The sequence below is a fragment of the Takifugu rubripes genome, chromosome 15 (assembly GCF_901000725.2).
Source record: "Takifugu rubripes chromosome 15, fTakRub1.2, whole genome shotgun sequence".
NCBI classification, from domain to species: domain Eukaryota; kingdom Metazoa; phylum Chordata; class Actinopteri; order Tetraodontiformes; family Tetraodontidae; genus Takifugu; species Takifugu rubripes.
In genome coordinates, this window is record NC_042299.1 from 14,992,848 (window position 1) to 15,013,475 (window position 20,628).

Sequence of the window (20,628 nt, forward strand, 5' to 3'; positions counted from 1 at the left end):
GTACAGCGGCAAAGCGGCGGAGGCCCAGGAGACGCCCGCTGCCATCTTGCTCTGATAAGATCGTTTGTGGCTGGAGTCTGAGCGGTGGCGCGACCATCTATCAAGATTTGTCCACACAGCTGTCCGCTCAAATGTGAACGGAGCCCAGCTGTGAATTTTGATGCTTAACCTTATTTTTAACCGTCCATCCAGCCGTTTCCCGTTAACCGCCAATTACTCCTAATCAAGGTCAGGGGGCGAATCCCTGCAGTCACTGGGTTAGAGGCTGAAACACAGCCTGGATCGATCCATCACCCAATCAGCGTTGTGTCCATGTTTGGACTAAGGCTGGAAACAGGCGTATCCAAGGAAACCACACACAGGCAGAGAGAACGGCTGGAGCTGGAATCGAACGCAGAACCTAATTGTAATGTCATTTTTACTACACAAACAATGAATCAAACCGAGTAGCGCCTGAAAAAAGAGGCTAAAAGCACTTTCACACCTAAAGCGGTGTGTGTGTGTGTGTGTGTGTGCAAACGGCTCTTGATTTGGGATTGAGTCCATTCGCGCAGCCAGAAAACAAGTTGTTGTGAGGGAGTGAACATTGAAAAGCAACTCGGAAGGCAGCAGGGAAGCTAGCGGTAGCATCGTTAAAGCAATCGGAACGCGGGCGCGACCGTGCCTGAACAGACGGAGGACGTTTGAAGCTGAGATTGCGTTGTACGGGGGGTCGGAAGGTCACACGGCGTTGAATGGGAGGTCACGTGTTGGGCATCACCAGGATAAACCCCATTTGTGCCAGATGTGATCTTAAACAGCTCTTAATGCTACTGTGGCGTCGGCTCACTAGCGGTGAAGGGATGATGGCCTAGTTAGCGGAGGAGTAGTTTGTGTTTGTGCAGTGTTGTTAGCGTTGCCAGGCAACTTCTTCATAAACTAGATGTGTATCTTGTGACTTGCGTGAGAGTAGCAACAGCTCGTTAGAGCACAATCATGTCCTGGAACCAGGAAGCTGCCACAGAAGCGCCGCGTTTCTTCACAAAAATGACCCCAGCCAGTCTCGAACATGCACTAATTCTGTCACACCATTTGTGAAATATGATGATGACGACGCCCCACATTTTTCATTTTTATTGGAAGCTGTAGGCGTACGGTCCAACTTGGGGACCCGGGGAAAGAACGTGCGCGTCTTGTGGGAAAAGCCCGACATGCTCCACTGCTTTCATCAGCCCTGTGGGACTCCGTCGGGCTCCGCTGTGGATTTACCTTTATGCCTGGCCAGGTATCTCCCCAGGACGATGATTAGACACAAAGTGACAAAGACCACTACAGCCACCACCCCTCCGATCAAGGCGTGGTCGGTGCCGTGCTGCCCCACAGCGTTCGGATCTGAGGAGAGACAGAGAGGGAGAGAGAGGGGGGCGGTGAGGGTGCGGTCTCAGCGACGGATCGTTGGATCGTTGGATCGAAGGCAGAGCAGCAGCAGAAGGCAGGCGAGACAAAACAGCGCAAGTAGGAAAGACTATTTGTGGGTCGTTGGTGCTGTAATGAGCCGCCGTCATTCCCTCCTCTGTCCCCACCGCGCAGCCGGAGCGGAGCTGTCGGGGGATAATGACGAGAGAGGCAGGCGGATACCACGCTGACACAGAGAGCAGTTAGAGACGGGCGCCCTGCAAAAGGAGGGAAACGCAAATCGAGAAGGGCCTCCGAAAAATGGAGTCAATAATTCAGGATTACCCCCCCACCACCCCACCCCGCTCATGCTGCAGGAGACCCCCCCCCACCCCCCCAACGCTGAGCGGCGGTAAATAAATCATCACATGGAAAATTAAAAAGGGAATATCAATCTTTTTTTAACGCTTCCCGCTGAGGACAGATTGTGGCTGGAAAAATAGATTGGTATCAGAGAGCTGCGATACCCCCCCCCCCCCCCCCCCCCCCATCTGTTGGAGTAGCAGGTGATTATATGGCAAAGATGAGGCTCAAGGAATCCCGAACAGAGCCACCGAAGCTCTCTCTTGACTCCAACAACTTGACTTTTTTCTCCTCCAGGCCCGGCTTTACGGGCTATTGGAGGAGTGGATACGACACCGGCGGCGTCGGCTCGGGATGAATAATAATAAAACAGGGCTGACAGTGATGGCGATGGGGGAGAGATGGGTAATAAAGCGGCCTGTATTATTCATATCAGCCCGTGACACCTGAGAAATTAGCACTCATCTCATTATGGCGCGCCCAGCGCCGGGGCACGCCGTATACGCTCCTGTCACGTTACGTGCATGTGGGCTGATGATAGGTGAAATATGGGGGTGTCAGAGCTGGCTGACAGACAGAAAGCTGATTTAACACACACATCGAATACTGAGGCCCGCTCTACCTTTCTACCTGCGTCCATCCAGTGGCCAAATTGAACAGCTGGCTCGCTCTCCCGCCGCAATTCTCCGAGGCCTGAGCGACCGGGCTGTCACAGCCCGCCGCCTTTTAGTGGACATACACACACAAGCAAGCACACACCCAGTTCTGACCGGTTCTGCTTGGCCAGTGGAGCGGAGAGCAGACGAATGTTCCCCCAGCGCAGCCCAACAGGTCGAGAAGTCGAGGCGTTTAGATGGACGTGGCGTTCCTCGCCTCTATCTGCAGGGAGGTGGGCGTTTGGAACCAAGACACTCGCTCGCCGCCCTGCGGCCGCACCGACATGCACCTTATAGAACCTGGGAACACCAGTAAAGTCCGAACCAGGTCAGGCTGGGAGTCAAATGAAGGTGACCTCCATCGAGCAGCTTCCCCGTAAACAGCCTGCATCACAGCAGCTGAACGAGGAACAAACAGCGGGACTCTTATGGCACCTCCCGTCTCTGACAGGCAATATAGAATCCTTAAACTGGTGTTTTCTGATGCGCCGTCATGCGTTCTGTTCTTGTCTTCTCCGACTCAGGGAAGGAGAAAAACGCAGCAGGAGAGACAGCCAGGGAGAGGAGCCGGAGACAGGCTTGATGGACGGGAAAAGGCAGAATCTTCAGCTGGAACGAGAAGAGTGAAGGACCAGCAGCAGGGAGCAGAGGGTCCTGGAGAGGAGGTTGTATTTTTTATGGACCAAAAAATACCTTTTATTAAGGGCACACCAAGCCCCCCCCCCCTTTATTTTACAGGGCCATTGAATAAGAGACAGCGGCAGCTCAAACTGCTGATTTTAAAGAGGCTTCTTGTGAGCTGGACTTGTTAAATCTATTAAATTGTGCGGAGCTTCTGTTACTCGCTGACGGACCAAAAGCGTCTGATTATGAACGTCCTGCTGATTCCTCCCAGGAGCAGACGGACATGCCACGCTGTCACATGACACACCACATATATTCAAGTGATTATCTCATAATTCCACTTCATGGGAGGAGAGTCAAACGTAACATATTACAAATTGCAAAGACTACTGGTGCTTTCCTCTAATTGGGTCTGAATTGAAATGGAAATTGTGCACGAAGGAGCTGTTAAAGCTCTCAGCCAGAAAAGAACCCGCCAAGCACGCAGGAACTGAAGTGGGTCCCAAATGAAGCAGCTCGACGGGGCCGGACACACCTGTGGTGACCTGCAGCTCCTCCAGCTGAACACAAGTCACTCCAGCACAAAACTCCCAGAGAAATTAGTCCAATTAAGATGCAGCTAATTGAGTTCTTTGTCCTTAAGTCGGCCGCGTGGGTCACGTTGCATCACGTGTGTGTGTGTGTGTGTGTGTGTGTGTGTGTGTGAGCACATAATTGTGCGGATTTCATTAATATTATTCTGTGCTGGAACAGATTCAAGAGGAACCCTACAATCCTTAGAGGGGTGGGGGGGGGGGGTGGGGGGGCTTCTGCAGTCCACTTTCTTATTAAACCTTTATTGATGTTTAAAACCTAACGAGCCTATTGGCTGATTGCTGCTACGTCACTAAATGTGAACCTTTGTGTTACTTCCGCTGCGGAAAAAGTCAAAGACAGAGAAAAAAGAAAGAGAGAGGAAAGTGCCTGCAGACCTCACGTGTTTGATGAGTCAATTATGTCCGACTTTCTGGCAGAGGCTGGAAATTCACAAGTACATGCAGGAAAGGAGCTGAAAGACACGTCTGTGTACTCTTAAATAAATTCACCCAAGCGTGTGAGAGTCGAAAAAACAAACCCCGAAATGAAGATATTCCCAAGAGCCAGTGTGTGTGTGTGTGTGTGTGTGTGTGTGTGTGTGTGTGTGTGTGTGTGCGCGCGTGCGTGTGTGTGTGTGTGTGTGTGTGTGTGTGTGTGTGCTAACTATTGGTTGCTGGGTCAAAATGGATTAATTAGATTCCGAAAACAAATTACTTCTGCTAATCATTCAATAAGGCCCACATGTGCACGTGGATATTGAATATTCAACAAGCTCTCGCCGTCTCCCCGGAGTGAAGACAAATTGTGGTCAGTGGGGTAACAACACCAGGTTATAACCAAAGAGTGATGATTAATCATATGAATTCATGAGTCTGGCGAAATGACGGAACCAGCGATAAAAGGACGGTAGAGGCGGAGTGGACCTGCCGATAACTGGGGGGGGGGGGTCAAGCTGGAACCATCTTGGAGAACTGAATCAGGACTGGAATGAAAGGTAGGAAATCTAGGAATAGCTGACAGCTGGCACGTGTGAGGGCGTGCACGTGCGGGACTGAGGTCTAATGAACATCATGTGTAATTCTACACACCGGCCTCAGGACTCTTCTCTCCTCTTGTTCTACATTTTATTCCAAATTGTTGCCATATTTCTTCCCAGAAGCGTTGGGAAGAGACAGATCATCAATAACAGTTGGCCGGTAATAAGTGCGACAGCCTCGCGTGTTACGCTTTAAATTCTCCTGCGACTCTCGGCGAGGAGCACAAGGCAAAATGGAGGGAAGGTTGGCCTGTTCAATATTGAAGGCCTCGACCCCCAGCCCACCCCCCCAGGGATGCCGCAAGCTGGTTCCAACCTTTCCAGGATGGAACACAGGAAAGGTTCAACTGGACACGGACACCTGCAATTAAAAAAGGAGGGAAAAAAGCCCTTTTCATCATGCGGTCTAACCTGTGCCCTCCATTTTGAATAAGATCAATAGCAATGAAATAAAGGAGGCTCCCAACTCTGCCGGGGATAAAAATAGTTCCCTCCCTTATTGAGTCGTTACAAAAAAGGTTTGTTCTCAGTCTGAAGAGGCTCCAATAGGTTAGCGTGGGGTTAAAGACATAAAACGCTACCCGGGGTGAAGAACCTGACCTTTGAGTCTCAACAATGATAAAACAGCCACGGCAGATCACCTCCAGCTCATTTATTTCATACAGAAACTCTTTCATCAAATTATGGTTCCCCTTTTCAAAGCGCACCTTTAGAAAGGGGGATCTGACCCCATGACATTTGCTTTTTCTGCTTCTTTGATCGAGCACGGGCTCGTGTTGGGAGGAGTCACACGGAGAGCTAACACAGCGCTACGCTAACACGCGATTCACGCGGCTTCTCTCTGTCTTTAGCCCCTCCCCCTCAACAATTTCCACCCGTGGCGACATTCGTCCGGCTAATTTAACCTCCCTGGCTGCAGTTCAGGAAAATCACTCGGATAGATTGTCGGGAACGGCGCTGCCACTCATGTTCGGCTTCAGGCCGCGCCGGAGAGGAGGGAACGCTCGGCCTAATCCTGACTTTTCAACCCTGACCAATCCGCAGCCTTATGAATTCACACGTAATAATCACCGCTCTCCACTTCAAGAATTGGGGTCCGATCCCTTCGGCTCTGCCTCGGAGCCGTGCAGGTGCCGCTCGTGCCGCCTCACGCCAACAATTACAGCGGAATTCTGCGATATCGTCCAGGATTCTGTAGACATTTTGATTAAGGCTTTAAGAATTCTTGATGCATTCATTTACTCCCACCAGCTCCTCGGGGATCAAATACCAGACTAAAGACTAAGAACATTTATAAACCTTGGAGGTTGAGGGGCATATTTTAGTAGTTTTCCATTTTCTGTGTTAGCGGTGACAAGCCATGAATAATAGGCTTCTCCCAGCTGAGGGCCCCTTTTATCCGGGAGTAATATCAGGGAACGGGGGCCGAGGTCGGTGGCACAAAAGCTGATTATGAGAAGTGAGTGGTAAATATTTTAAAAGCAGAAGAAAAATTGATGCACGGGTTCAAGCTCTTGGCATCCCAAGGTCGAAGCTAATTTGAAACATTTGGGGCGGAGAACGTGCGTGCGATGGTGGGAGAGGGTGGTCTGATGGCATCGCATAGAGCCCGGATACTTAAGGGAAGACTTATTACAGCTATTACGGCTGACGAGGCTATTAAAAATACAGAGTGTGTGTTGGCCATATCTGCCAGGACTTCATTAATACAGTGGATCAGGCAGCAGTGGTCCAGAATTAAGGGTGTAAAAAATATCCCGTAGCTTAGATCACCTTCGCTCCAAAGGTCAATATTACAATTAAAGGCAGGGGTCCTTTAAAATCTCCGTTTGCCATTAGGACCACTGAGTCTTGCTCAAAAATCTTCCTGCAAAGGTTGACTTAATGCATCATTTCAGCGCCATGCGCTTGTATTGATTCGCTGTCACCACGTGGGCAAATTAGCCACACAAAAGCAATTTGCTGCGCAAAAAGCTATTAGGGCGGGAGCGCGCTGTAAAAAAGTGTCACAACTTGCAAACGAAATGATAGAAAACAAGGAAAAAGTTTTAAATACCGACCGCAGGACAAAAGGGAAAGTTGGGACTAATTTTTATATAAGGAAACATTCTGGAATTCAACAAGGAATCAGCATTTTATCCCAAACACGAGGGCTTTATTAGTATAATCTGTTGAGTTTTGTTTTAAGAGTGTGCAAATTCCTCCAAAATCTAGAACTTTATCAGCCATTTTACCCCCGGGCTTTGCTCGAGAGGGCAGCCTCAACTCGTCTCAGAATATCAATCCTTTCCTTTTGAAAAGGTTTCTGTCTGAACTCAGAAGTCAGGGAACAACTGAAGAACACGAATCACTTCCAGCAGGTCGTTGGGGCCTAATATTCTTCTAAACCGACGGACCGAACCTCCAAAAACCTGCGCCCATATTCCGTTTCTTAATCCCCCTTCATGTGAAAGCCATACAAGTCTCTGTCCTCTCGCACCGTCAGGCGACACTTCAGCCTGGCGGCAGCTGCTGTTTATGCTAATAGCGTAGCGTGGAGGTGAGAGGAGGGGAGCGTTGGGGAGACAGCGGAACAGATGAAGGCTGCAGCAGGGAAAGAGCTCGCCGTGTGTATAATGCAGCTGTTCTGCTTACAGGCGAGCCTACATCCTGCGTTTCATCTACACGGGAAGACAACTTTATTAAAAAGACAAAACGTCACGCGGCTCGCGCGGCTTTCATCCAGAGTCTGTGAAAAGACCTGGTAATAAATCAAATAGACACATGGAAACAGATAGCGGAGTATCCTGAGAGCGGGGACACTGAGAGGGAGGCTGATACTTAGATTCCCTGAAGATACACAAAGACTCGGCGCTGCACAAACACACATCAGAGCAGCAGTGAGGACGCGCTAATGTGGAAGATCCACTGTCCTCTTTCTTTTTCTAAAACAGGCTCTGAAGAGAGAGAGAGGGAGAGACGGAGCCGGGGAGGGAAAAATGAAACTTTGACGGAGGAGAGGTGGAGTCGAGACCCCTGAAGAACCGTGAAGACGGTCGTTTAGAGAAAGGAATGATTCCGGGGGAACGAGGCCGGGCAAATGAAAACGGAGAGCAACGAAGAACAGGAGGAGCCGAGTAAACTGGTGAATTTTGGGGTCCGTCGTTGAATTCCATTCATTCCAGAACTGCAGTCAAGATTATTTATTAAAAAGGGGTCAAAATACTTCCAACAACTTTGGAAAACCAAGCTGGCGATGATGGATGAGTGCGGGAGCCCCTCTGCATACACTGTCACAACACATTATTTATTTTAGATTGACTTGTCACTCAGGGACTTTGATTGACAGCCCGCTCTGCCGCAGCATATAAAAGACCACATCAGCATAATGGTGCAGCCATTCACGCCGCGGGCATCAGAGCGTTTGCCTTTTGGACCTTTAACCAGTCGTAAGATAGTTTTAGAAACACAGATTAAAGGCAGAATATGGAGGCGTGGACCTCTCCCAGCCCAGACACAGCAGAAGTGAAGCTATCGCCATCTCTCTAAGAAGGTCCTGGTGTGTGTAATTCACACTGCGCAGCACTAGCCGCATGTGCCGACAATTTATCAAAGCAATTAGGTTAAGTTGCAGCAGGAAACAGTGTTGCTCTTCAGTTCCAGAGCCTTGCTTTCAATGATCCCGGTTTTAGAGCCCCTACACAAGATTTGTCAGGGCAGGATTCCCTCCTGGCGTGAGCCTGCAAACCTCCTCTGAATGAGGCCGGACGCTGCTCGTCCTCAACAGCTCATAAACATCTACCTGACACGGAGGAACGGGACTCCTGTTCCCGTGGTCAATCTCCAGAAGAACAGACGCTTTCCCTGCGCAGCTTCATTACAGATGCATCTTACTCACATTTCATTGCCTCTAAAGCGCTGAAGGATTACAGCCACAGTTTTCTGAGGACACCAGACACCAAAGTTCTCTTTGAAAAGGAGCTTTTGGAGTCAGAATTATCTAAGAGCGAACGCAGGATTTGGAGCGGTGATGAGATGTCTCCTGCGGCCAGACATTTTCAGCTGGACGTGACATTTGCTTCTTTGAGGTTCCGGGCACAGAAGTACTGAGAAATGCCACGGGGGCAGTAGATGGAAGGTTTGGACGGCAAAAACCCCTTTTGAATACGACTCAGAGAATCTTGGACCCTTGACTCCGCAGATGGAGGAACATGAAATGAACGTTTGCAGGGCAAAAGGAAACATTCTGAGAGCTGAACTGCAGGAGAAGCGCAGAGGGAAACGTAAAGGATCATGCAGAAGGGCCTGTGGAGACGTGTGGGGCGGTACTGTACCTCTGTCGCCAGTGAGCGCGGGGTCGGAGGCGCGGGTGCCTAAAAGAACGGTGTGATCTGCAGGGTTGGGATGGAGGGGGGGAGTGGTGGATGGAGGCAAGGTGGTGGGAGTGTCTGGTGGGCACAGATGGACACACGGACACAAGAAACAACTCAAAAACACCAACAGACATGAAGGTAGGCAGCTTAAATGGAGGAAAAAAACACAAACAGTTCTACGGCAAACCGGCACACGGTGGTGAGGAATTAAAACAAGATTCAAAGCATAAAGAGAACATTGGAAACCACTTTTGGAGAACGCATTATCGCTGGTGCATGACACAGATTGCATAAATGACAGCCTGGCTGACCTGTTTTAAACGGACTCGATCTGCTCAAAAGTGGGCGGCTGCCATGGTAAAAGCCTCTAATATAACGGGATTTTAATGGTTCTCTCTGGGTCAATGCAGGCGTGAGTCATTCTGCAATGTTAAAAGCATGGACACAGATATAATTGTTTAGCATACACCGCGTGGGGGGGGGGGGGGGGGGTTATAGGAGCCTGTCGGCAAAATCAGGGCAAAAGTTGCCAAAGATTGACATCTTCAAATGTCATCGGCGGAACTATTCCGCCCCGTTCCCTTCCCTGGCTGCAGCCTGGGAACGGGGCTTAGATCTGCTCCAGCTGACGGATCTTTCTCTGGAACCTCTGGGTGTATGAAGATGGAAATGGGAGTGAAACGGGAGCGCCGCTGGGCCGCAACCTTGGCTCCGCTGTTTTTGTGTTGCGAGGGAGAGCTTTTTAATTGCCCGCGGTGCTTCTTCCAGGGCGATTATCTTGCACGTCTCTTTGACATTTCAGCCTCATCGCCAATCACCAAATGGTGGAGGAGATACGAGGGGAGAGGGGGAAGAGCCAAGCATTTAAAGGTATTTTCTGTGAATTACGGTGGCAATTTTGAAAGGCTAAAAGGTGTGCTAATCAATAATGAAGGATCAGAGCGGACGGAGTGCCATTTCAAAAGAACACCTAATGAACGTGGATTGGACCGTCTGACCTTCCCGCCGCCATCGCATTGAGCAGAATTTGTAAATTAAATAAAATCACTGTCAAGAAACGCTCTGCTTGTTTTTGGAGTTTGCATTCAGGCGGCATTTGAAGCTAACGTCGCGTCCGCGGGGGCGCCGTGACGAGCGGGACAAATGGGACAGAAAACAAAGCGATGCAACTGTCGGTCATGCCCGAGGAAACGTGTCATGAAACAATTATATTTAATTGATTGATTAACTACATCAGGGGCAAGCGGGAGGAGCAGGAAGTCACGCCGCAGCATTAGCGCACCGTTCTTCATCGTTATTCATTCGGCAGCGCGTCTTGTTGTTTGCTCTCTCCATTATTCCGCTCTGCGTTTAAAAGCTTTACAGTAACGACCCTGGCGCTCTTCACAGGTGCGCCGGCCTCGACCACGACGACCTAAAAGCACTCACACATCTGCGTCTTCGAGCAAGGACGCCGGTGAACCTTCTGGCAACATAATCACTCACCTCTCTGAAGTTCTGGTGCCAAATGAAGTCAACGTTGAACCAGAACGGTGAATAAATCAACAGTATTAAACGTGCGGCTGAAATCTGCCGGCGTTTCGAGCGAAAGCCCCACGCTAAGTTCCTCACACGGAGGAAGGGAGATTTGTCACCGCTCCGCTCCTTTTTTAAGCCTAAGAACTTCCTGCCAAAAGACAAATGGCGGCGGAGAAAAAGGGGCTAAGCTATCTGTTTTCCTCGCAGCCCTGATTCCTGACCTCCCCTGGCGTTACTCAGAATTACTTATCTCTTCTGGTGATATTCCTTGACAACGCCGCCCTAAATTCTGCCTCTCACGCGTTTACCCCCTGCCGTGCATGTGTGTGTGATCTTGGAGGCAGGTTTATTTAAGGGAAGATGTTGGTGGTATTTATATGTCACCCGAGGCTCTTATTCCCCCTGTGAGAGATAGGCCCATTAATCATCCTCAGCACTATTACGCTATGCAGATCGGATATTATAATCGGGAATTCTGGTGCCGTTGTTGAGACTCCGAGTCTCTTCTTGCTGTTACTCCCTGAGGATCTTTGTCAGCGGCAGCAAAGGTTTCCAGATTTGTCTCGGGGAGGCGGGCGCCCCGGCGGTGGCCTTTCCCTCAACTCACCGTAGACGAAGAGGACATATTCAGCGCTGTTGGTTCCGAGGAGGTTGCTGGCTTCGCAGCGGTAGGTGCCATTGTCCGTCTTGTTGAGTGAAGTAAAGGTGAGCTCCCTCCCCTCCACAATCATCCGGTCCAGGTCAGGAAGTTCCCCTCCGTCCTTTGTCCATATGACAGGATCGGGCCTGCCGGGACACGACAAGTGAAACAAGGTTTGCTGCGTGTAGCTGTCGGCAGCGCGATATAAAAGGCTGACGCCGGCTGATCTGGAATGTGAGGGACTTACAAAGGGTTCCCTTTGGAGACGCACTCCAGCTTCAAGAACTGGCCCTCCTGAGGGACCGCAAGGGAGTGGATGATCTCTACCTGGGGAGCATCTGGGGCGGAGAGACGTGAGTATAAAAGAGCGAGCAGTGAAGGCGTCACATTTAAACACTCCAAAAACCTTTCCCTGTGCTAGCTGTGACATCATTTTCAGTTTGTTATGTGGTGACTGGAGCACATTTACATCTGGTCTTAGGTGGCATCCAGTTGGGCTGCAGTGAAGCTGCACCAGTCATGCATCTTTATTACACCCTCACGTCAACATTTGAGCTCGTGTGTGTGTGTGTGTGTGTTTGGACTCACAGTGGACCTCCAGTACTTCGGTGGCCTGCTGTGGCTTCGCCGTGAGTGCCACATGGTCCACTTTGCAGGTGTAGGCCACTCCATCATCATTTCTGTCCACGTGCAGCTGCAGGGAGCTCTGCACCGTGAACGTCTTCCCACTTGCATTCACCTCTTTGGCACCTTTGAAGAGAGAAGCACCTCGTCACAGGGACAGATCATTAATCTCGGGGTGTCTGTGTGTGTGTGTGTGAGAGAGAGAGTGTGTGATGCTGCGGGAGTCAGCTGTGCTCCAAAAAACCAACGACGCTCAGGTTCAACCGCAGCATCTTTGGGGGTGTTTTTGGAGACTCGTGCGTGCTCTGAAACCCAAACAAAGCCGCCAATGTGCCAAAAGAAATGTCGGTTCCTCGCACCCTCCTTGGAAACGGACTGTTTCAGGCACTTCACCTCTGCCTTTTCATATCCTCCGTGATGTCCATTTGCTGCCTGGCGGCGCGACAAAATCAGTGCCAGAACCAATCAGGTGTTTGGCAGCAGCTTCTGTCGGCCTTGTCGCACATTGTCTGAACACACAGCTCTGCATGTGTGTGTGTGTGTGTGTGTGTGTGTGTGTGTGTGTGTGCTCGGGGCCGTTCGCCACAACACCTGCATCATAATCCCATCTAAACAGCACACACGCGTCGGCACCCCCGCCCAACCCACAGGAATGGCCGAGGCGCTCCGGCGGCGCTCAGCCCACTGAAGGTGAAGACAGATGACGGCGGCCAAGAGCCAACGCGCTTTTGCAAACTTTTCACGCCGTCCAGCTGCTTTTCACGCTTTTTGAAGAGCATCTTGTTACAGAGGACGGTCGGCAAAAAAGGAGCATCCAGACCAAAGGCAGCGTAAAATAACCCCCCGAGCAGAATCCCCCAGCTACAGAGGAAGTTCAGTTAGCATCACAGTCGCAAAGGGTCAATATCGGAACGACAATATCGGAACGTCATTCTCCAGGAGGTAACTGAGCAGTGGCCTACCACCAAAGAAGAAGCAGAAGAAGAAGAACAAGAGTTTCTGAAGGCTGCTGTTATGTCGTAAGAGAACCTGGTTAAAGAAAGTCTTCTTAGCTTCACCCACAAAGACGCCTACAAAACTCACACCTAAATAATTCAGGAGCTGCGGCTGTGCTGAGGTAACAGACAACATCTGGCAACATCTGTCAACTCCTTCCCTGAACCGCCAGCCTCCACCCGTCGCAAACTGTTCTGCTCGACTCCGGAAGCCTCTCGTGGGCGGCAAATGCAAATGACTGTTGCAGACAACAGCTCTGATTAGCGTCGACCTCGCGGCTGTGTTTGCGTATTTCCAGTATTGAAGCAGGTATTTTAGAGCTTCTGCTCACTCACAGAAGGGGGGGGGGCATCGGTATTTCCATTCCTACCAAACACGTCCATCCACACTCCTACGCGGACTGATTTCCCATAAAGAGACAGATTAAAAAAACAACCAAACACTATTTTACAGGTTTTTTTTTAAACTGCCCAGGCTTATCTCTCCCTTCAGGTGTCACGCTGCTTTGAGAAATCATGTCCCTTTTTTCCCATCATCACAGGACATTCAGGGAAGCGGCCGCCTCTCGGAAGCGCTGCCTTTGTTTGTGTCTCCTGGAGGGACTGTTGACGCTCCCTATCCTTCCCTCCTCTGCGCTCATCTGCTCCCGTTTCAACGGATTCCGCCCCGCCGTCTCCTCTCCCCCTCCATTGTGCCAATCACCTATTCTGCTCAGTCACTTCCCCCGACTGCAGGAGTGAACCCAACTCGCCCCCCCAGAGATGAATGACTGACAGGTCTGCGGTGTTAGCAACATTCACTCACACAACAGAAGCGTGGAGGAAAAAAAACAACATGTTTTTGTCTCCCCCCCCACAAAATACTGACAAAAGGACAGAGAAAATGAATAGAGGTGGAAAGAGAGGACATTATATTCATCATGGCGCCTTTGAGGTTGCACCTACTTCCTGTTTATCATAACCCCCCCCCCACCCCCAGTTCATATTTGTGCACCACTTTCCTGACACTTCCATCAAATACTGAAGAATCGATGCGACGAAGATGCAACAAGAGCAGATATTTCACCTTCCCTTCGGCAAATGGCAGCACATAAAAACCAGAGATCAATCGAACGACTCTGGAAAGTAAATAAAACCCCTCCGGTTTCCTCCCCCCGGCATTCCATCATTGCATCGTTTTATTTTAGACGCAGTAATAGATTAACGATCCGGGCGGGCCGTTTCGCTGGGTTAGGGTGCCGTCGAGGACAACGCGTGACCGGCTGCTCCGTATTTAAGCACCCGGATTTATGACGGAGCGTCGTTGTTCTGTTTTCAGGAACTTGTTGGCTTAATAGTTCTAATAACAGTGTTTCAGCGTATCGGCCTATGTAGTGTGTGTGTCTGTGACAGGGTGCGAATGGGCGGAATTGGCCTCAAAATAGCTCCTCACAGCCGCCATCGGAGGTTTCGCCGAGCGGGCCGATTTTTTGGGGTTGGGATACATTTGTGAACGAGCCCAATGCTGATTCCAATAAGCAAATTCTCTGACAAATTCACCCACTTTGGTGCCAAAGCAGGAGGAAATGCTGCATGTTCAGGGCGATCACCTATTATCGGTCTTCAGATCAAGCATATCGACTCTATATCAGCCCGGAGGAGCGAGCGGCGATTCCGCTGCTCGTATCAACCTTTCATTTATATTTACACGAAGGAAATAAAGACACTTTTGGGGGCCTTATTTGATCCATTTTGCAGCGTGACAGACACACTTTCACATATATAAGCAGGCCCAGAAATCCAATTTGAGTTCTCTGACTGGGATTTTCATCTGGACCGGCACAGCCCCCCCCCACCCCCCACCAAAGAAAATCTGCATCGTAGCACCGTCCCCAGAGTGTTCGGACGTCTCCTGGCTCTCTGGCGCGGCCTTCCCTTAGTTTAATCAAGACTAAACAGCTATAATTAAATAGGCTTTCATCATCACAATTTGCTTTTGGAACACGGAGGACGGCTGATTTACGTTTGATTGGAAGCTAAACTGGAAAAACAAGTGGGAAAAAAGTGGAATCCAATGGGGCAGCGCTCGTTTCCCAAATGATTTGTGGTAAATTGGTGGAATTTAAATTCCACAACTGTAAGCCTGCCTGTTGAAATATTGCACACAGACATTATTGCTTTCAGGGAAGGAAATGAAAGGAGCATGAAAGCATCCGCACCTTTTCTTACCAAAATCCTGCATTAGCTGCGACCGCGATGGGCTAGCCTGCTTATTTTGTGGATGGGTGCTCGGCGCTCTGCATCGTTGGCGTGAGCACTTGCCTGGTGGTTGGGGAGGGGGGGGGGGGGGGGGGGTCAGGGGATTGGAAACAAGAGTGATGGTGGGTTTCTGAGATTCTGGCCTGTTTTATGCCAGCAGGAGCAAAAGGGGAGGGGGGGAAGATGGAAATCAAGAGCGAGCGAGGCGGCGGTAGACCGCCAAGGTCGGCCTCGTGAACAGGAGCAACGCTGCTGATTTATGCTGGCGGCCGGAGGGGGGCTGCCTCATCACAGCCGCACTTCACCTTCCAAATAATTTGTTTAAACAGGAGGAACGTACCAATGATCGGCGCCGCCATGGCAGCACGGAGATGTGCCGCTGTTTGCTGAACTCGGATAAACAAGCTGAGGCGACTGTTCTGGGACTCGGCTTGACCGCTCCAGCTCGTTTGTGTCTTTTTGACTGGTCCCCCCATCCAGAAGGTGTGTGACAGGTCTGGTGATGATGCTCCGTTGTCCAGATGATCTCTTTATCTGCTCGTGTTGTGTTCACGGTCCTGAATAGCGAGCGTCAGGAACGCCAGGAGCTGCCGCTCTGAATCAGGTGACTCGGCAGTGTTCGGGGAGCAGTTGGCAGCCCCTCAATCCCCACCCCCCCAGCTCCAGACACAGAGGGTATAAAACGCTGGGAAAGTTCCTATCGGGGCCTGGCGGACACGTATTGTCATGGCGTCCTTGAGCGCTCGCCGCTCACGCCGAGTTTGTCATGACAGCTTTTCTGCAGCTCTGAAAGGAAGACGTGTGACAAGGCTTAAGGCTCCGGCATTTACAGCTGGACAGGTGTCCACCTCCTCCATGCTGCTCCGCACCGCCAACGGCGTGCGGGGACGTCTGACCTCCCTTTCTTTTGTTCCGCGGCTTGTATCCTTAATCGGATTAAAGGTAGTAGCGGAGCGCCTTTCCTTTGCCTTCTGTTTTAGCTGCGAGTGAAATCTGAGAACGCGATCAACGGCATGAAAAGATGGATGCGTGGATATTAACTCCGGCACCATCGAACACACTTCCACCGATCTCACTTCAGGCTCGTGCGCGACGTGCGAGCTTGAGAGCTGCTTTCGTGCGCGGGATCAAGAGGTTGAATGTGCTTTTTTTGACGGCAGCATCTTTTATTCATGCCGCAGTAGCCATCTTGAAATTACATCTTTAATAGTCATTGATCCACTCAGCCCCGGGGAGCTGGACGGTGCCGCTCTGATCCCGACACAGACTCCATAAGCTGTCTCACACTGCTGAAATGACTCAGAGCGAATTTTATTCAGGCTAGAAGTGTCTTCAGCTCCCGATGCTTCAACGTCGGCGGCTTCCAGATGAGGTCAAAGGTCGCCTCTCGGCTGCTGGGCCGTCCACAACAAGTAGCCGTAAAAGTGGGAAACTCCAGCATCGCTTTCTAGCGGAGGTTCAGAGTCGGGTTCGCACCCAGAGAACGAGGGGACACGGAGCAGCGCGTCGCGTCTGCGCTAACACGTCCACGTCCTTGACAAGTTTGACAACAGGACCGAGGGCGCGACCGAGCAAATTTTAATCAAATTGTCGTGCGTGCCCCCCCCCCCTCTTTAAGCCCCCTCGGAATAGAGTTAAGGCGATGAAGCAATAACCTCTGCAGTTTAGGTCAGAAAGTATGATAATGCAGGCGCCAGAGCGAACATCCCCACCTTTATTTGGAATAAATATTCATTTCATCTCAGCCGAGCCTGGACTCGGCGCGGCTCCCTCTGGTTCAGCGGTGTGTAAACAAGCGCTACACGCGGCGATATTGGCACAGGTCTCCCCGGGTTACGGTGTGTAACTGAGATAGAAATATATCATTACTGGGTGGGGACTAAGGGGATCTGGGGGACAAAGAGATTGAGAAATAGGAATATTGGATTCCGCTCCACACACAGAGGCTTATGTCCTTACACGTGGGCTGCCTGCTCCATCTGCCTCGCACCCAGCCCCACCTCCACCCCGGCGCTCACCGAGGAGAGGGTGTCCTCCATCTGCATGCGGTCTGCTCCACTAACTCTGCATATAATCAAATCTCCGCGCCCCCAGATCCCACCCCAATATGTTACACTTTATTCCCAGTGTGGCCACCCGCAGTCACATGGATTTTCATATGGAAGGCAGCTCAGCCCCCGTCGGGAGGACGAACGCCGACACCGTCCCGACCAAACCGTGCACAAACATCCGATGTTTAGCCAGGAAGTCTGAAGAAAACAGGAGGACAATAGCGCAGCCGTATCGGAAAACTGGGGTGAAATGGAAAAATGCCCCAAAGTCTGCTTTGAATTGCAGAAAGGCGGCATTGATTCGGCCTTATCTGCCTGCTCATCGGCACCCTGGAAACCCGAGCGCCAGATAGCGAGCTGAGCCGTCTGGGATGGGGAAGGATGTGACGGCAGACAATGAGGCGGCTTTTCGGCGAATTCAGTTGTAAACAGGAGCTCCGATCGATCGTCTGCAAGAGCGCAGAAGCAAATCCGGGACGGTTCCCCCTAATCTGACACGAAATCAGACGGCTGTGCAGCCAACGCGGGGAAACGACGGGGCCACACGGGTTATTTTGGTCCGTTGTGGAATAAATCCTATCTATTTTCACTGGTTTCGAGATTAGCTGAAAGCAACGTCGGTTCCGAATGAAGGAGCCCGCCACGCTAAAAAAAGACCTGAATTAAAAAGAGAATCCTAGCGCCTGACCCTGACACCCAAACCTTCTTCTGAAGGCTGCATTCACATGAAAACACAGACGAACTCTCAGAGTGCTGGTTAATATTCGGCAGTAGATGAAAATAACACCCTTGTTATGTTTCCAATTGCCTCAGAGGGGGATTCTGTCGGTAATGGACCGGCGAGAGACGCAAGACTCTTTCCAAGAGCCTTTAAGCCAAACTCTCCACTATCAACAAGCCCAAGCCTAAATTTGAGTAACACGAGTTTAACATATGTTAAATAGATCCTGGAGCAGAAGAAGCTGCTCACAAACACAAAAGGAGGAAAAATTACAATTTTGCTGCTTTATTTGTTGGCTAAAAGATGCAGAATGCTTCACAGCCACCGGGATGGGGGTTTAAATTCGCTAAATTGGGTGAAAATGTCAGTTTTGTCAGCGTCAGCGAGCCCACGTGCAGGGAGGCTCCTCACGGTTAAATTACAGTCACGCAGCTTCATTTAGAACTCAAAGGTCAGAGATCATCCACAGGTCAGAGATCACCCACAGGTCAGAGATCACCCACAGGTCGGAGATCATCCACAGGTCAGAGATCACCCACAGGTCAGAGATCACCCACAGGTCAGAGATCATCCACAGGTCAGAGATCACCCACAGGTCAGAGATCACCCACAGGTCAGAGATCATCCACATGAATCTGCCAGATGTGCCGCTGGACCGTTTGGGCCTCTGGCAGGGATCCTTAACAAGATCACGCTGCTGAAACTGTATTTGGGGTTTCATCATCTTAGGACTTACCTCAAAGCTGAAACAAGATCAAAACGCGTTTTAGCCAACTTTAGTTGTTGGTTATTACGTGTTATCAGCCCTTCAGATAGCGTTAGCGCAGCTAACAAGCTAGTTATGGTCAGCTTGTGGTTGGTGGCCTGGTGACAAGTGTCAGCAAGAAAAGCTCCTAAGTCCTTACGAGCATTCATTCTATTGATTTTTTTTCCTTTTTTTGGCGAGGTCATTCTGATCAAGCCCTGCGTGGAACTGCTCGTATTTTGGATCGATTCCACGCAAACAAGCCGAAAGGTTGTTTGACCATTAAGGTCATCTCGAGGTGGCCGCTGCCTTCACCTGCATCCTGGAAACACCAGCTTCATCGTTGCTCAACGCCTCGTTCACCTTCGGTGCTGCTTCAGCACCGTTCCTCGCAGCCTTTGCTGGGCTCGTTAGGAACAGTTAATTCCTGGAGCCATTAAATGTAAAGCAATGCCAACTTTTGTGCGTGTAGAACACTTTTACATGTGCACCAGATGAAAGAAGAGACCTTGCAAAAGCCGAAACCAGAGGAGTGAAGAAAAATCAGAGCGGCAGAGAGAAGCATTACTATGCAAACTTAACGAGCAAAGATCATGCGTGCTTTTGCAAAAATTATATTTTTTTGTGGTTTATTAAGCTTTTCTATAAGCAGAGAAATGAAGTCTGTGCAGAGAACTGTGTGTTTTGCATGCCAAATGTGATTTTCGTTTAAATTTGTCTGCATTTAATTGGGCATTTAGGATGTGCAGCACTTGGCGGCGTGTCATTCTCACAACCGAGGCTCATTGATCTGTCGTAGCGCCAGATTGAAAAAAGAAATCGTTCCGAGGCTTCATTGTTGCAAAAAGCAAAATCAATCACATTCGTCTGTTTACACTTGGAGTCGTTTAAATTAGAAAGGGTGATTGGCATTTCCTTATTCGCTTTTAATCAGAACTGCGAAAGATCGCAGCCGCCTTGGTCGTGTTCTGTCGCCCGGTTTGTTGGATTCTGTCCTTAAAACGCTCGTTTCACGTGCGAGCTGCCTCATTTCTGAAGGAGAGACCCCGTTTAAACGCTGGTTCAGCGGACCAGGGTGGAAAGGTCACCGTTCATTTCACATGGGGGGGGCAAGAGAAACACGTTCCACCCCAAATTGAAACGGTTCTGGAGATGAAACGCGACAGACCGCCAGAACTGGATCATCTCCATCATCTGATCCAGCCCGGGTGATGAAACCCAGGAACGGAGGTTACGCACCTTTAATCTCCTTCTCGTTCCTGAACCAGCGCAGGTCGGCGGCGGGTTTGCTGCCCTGAGTGATGCAGGTCAGGGTGATGTGGTCCCCCTCCAGGGCCGGATTCAACAGGCCATTGATCTGAGGCTTCTCTGGCACTCCTGAGACACACACACACACACACACACACACACCAGGGGCATCATTATTGGGTCTGACTGGACATTCTCCTCCAGGAGGACCAGAGGAGGCGTCGCTCATCCTCATCAGAGGGTTCCGGCCCACTAGAGCCGTGTCTCCGGCCACTGGGCCGTCTCCAGTTCACCCAATTGGAAACCATTTCTAGATGTTGGCGAGTTCCAGCAGCTCCGCCTCCACCGTGGTGAGACGTGAAAGCGGAAAACGCACCACAGTCATCTCAGGAAGGAGCGTCCGGTCTAATGAACGCGGATGTGGATTTTAAAAAGTGTCGGAATGCTGCGTAAACGCTCGCAGGTGCTGGAGCCGAAGGGAAGAAAGGGAATCATGGCATCACGGTGCACCCAGGGAGCGTGCGCTCTTCACCCCCGTGACTCCCACTCCCACTCTGGCCTCGTCCGTCTCCGGCATAAACGGGCCCAACATCAGCTCGGATCGTGGGGAAAGACGGAGCGTTCCCGCCTGCCGATGTCGGAGGACGCCGCCAGCGGGCGGATGATTAATCGGGGCTGGTTAGATCCGTCTTCTGACGGCCAGAACAGATCAAATGTTCATCTCCACAGTTGGGTTCCTCTTGGGCGGCCAGAGGCTGCGGAGCTTTAATCTCCACGCCTGTGTGTGTGTGTGTGTGTGTGTGTGTGTGTGTGTGTGTGTGTGTGTGTCTCTGCTCTGGCGAGCGCTGCGTGGATTTGCGGCTTATT

At 50.7% G+C, this 20,628-nt stretch overlaps 1 protein-coding gene across 3 annotated transcripts in view; it reads right to left on the reverse strand.

Annotated features, from left to right (window-relative positions):
• LOC101078130 (cell adhesion molecule 2-like) overlaps positions 1-20,628 on the reverse strand; it is a 129,180-nt gene that overhangs the window by 3,931 nt on the left and 104,621 nt on the right. For 2 of the 3 annotated variants that reach the window (XM_029847935.1, XM_029847934.1), the window contains 6 exons: positions 19,753-19,890; positions 11,728-11,889; positions 11,387-11,477; positions 11,107-11,285; positions 8,943-9,056; positions 1,249-1,371 (listed from right to left, as the gene is read on the reverse strand). In XM_029847935.1, the coding sequence (XP_029703795.1) occupies positions 1,249-1,371; positions 8,943-9,056; positions 11,107-11,285; positions 11,387-11,477; positions 11,728-11,889; positions 19,753-19,890 (807 nt within the window). The remainder of the gene's footprint in view (positions 1-1,248; positions 1,372-8,942; positions 9,057-11,106; positions 11,286-11,386; positions 11,478-11,727; positions 11,890-19,752; positions 19,891-20,628) is intronic. The other variant, XM_029847936.1, reaches the window with a different exon arrangement.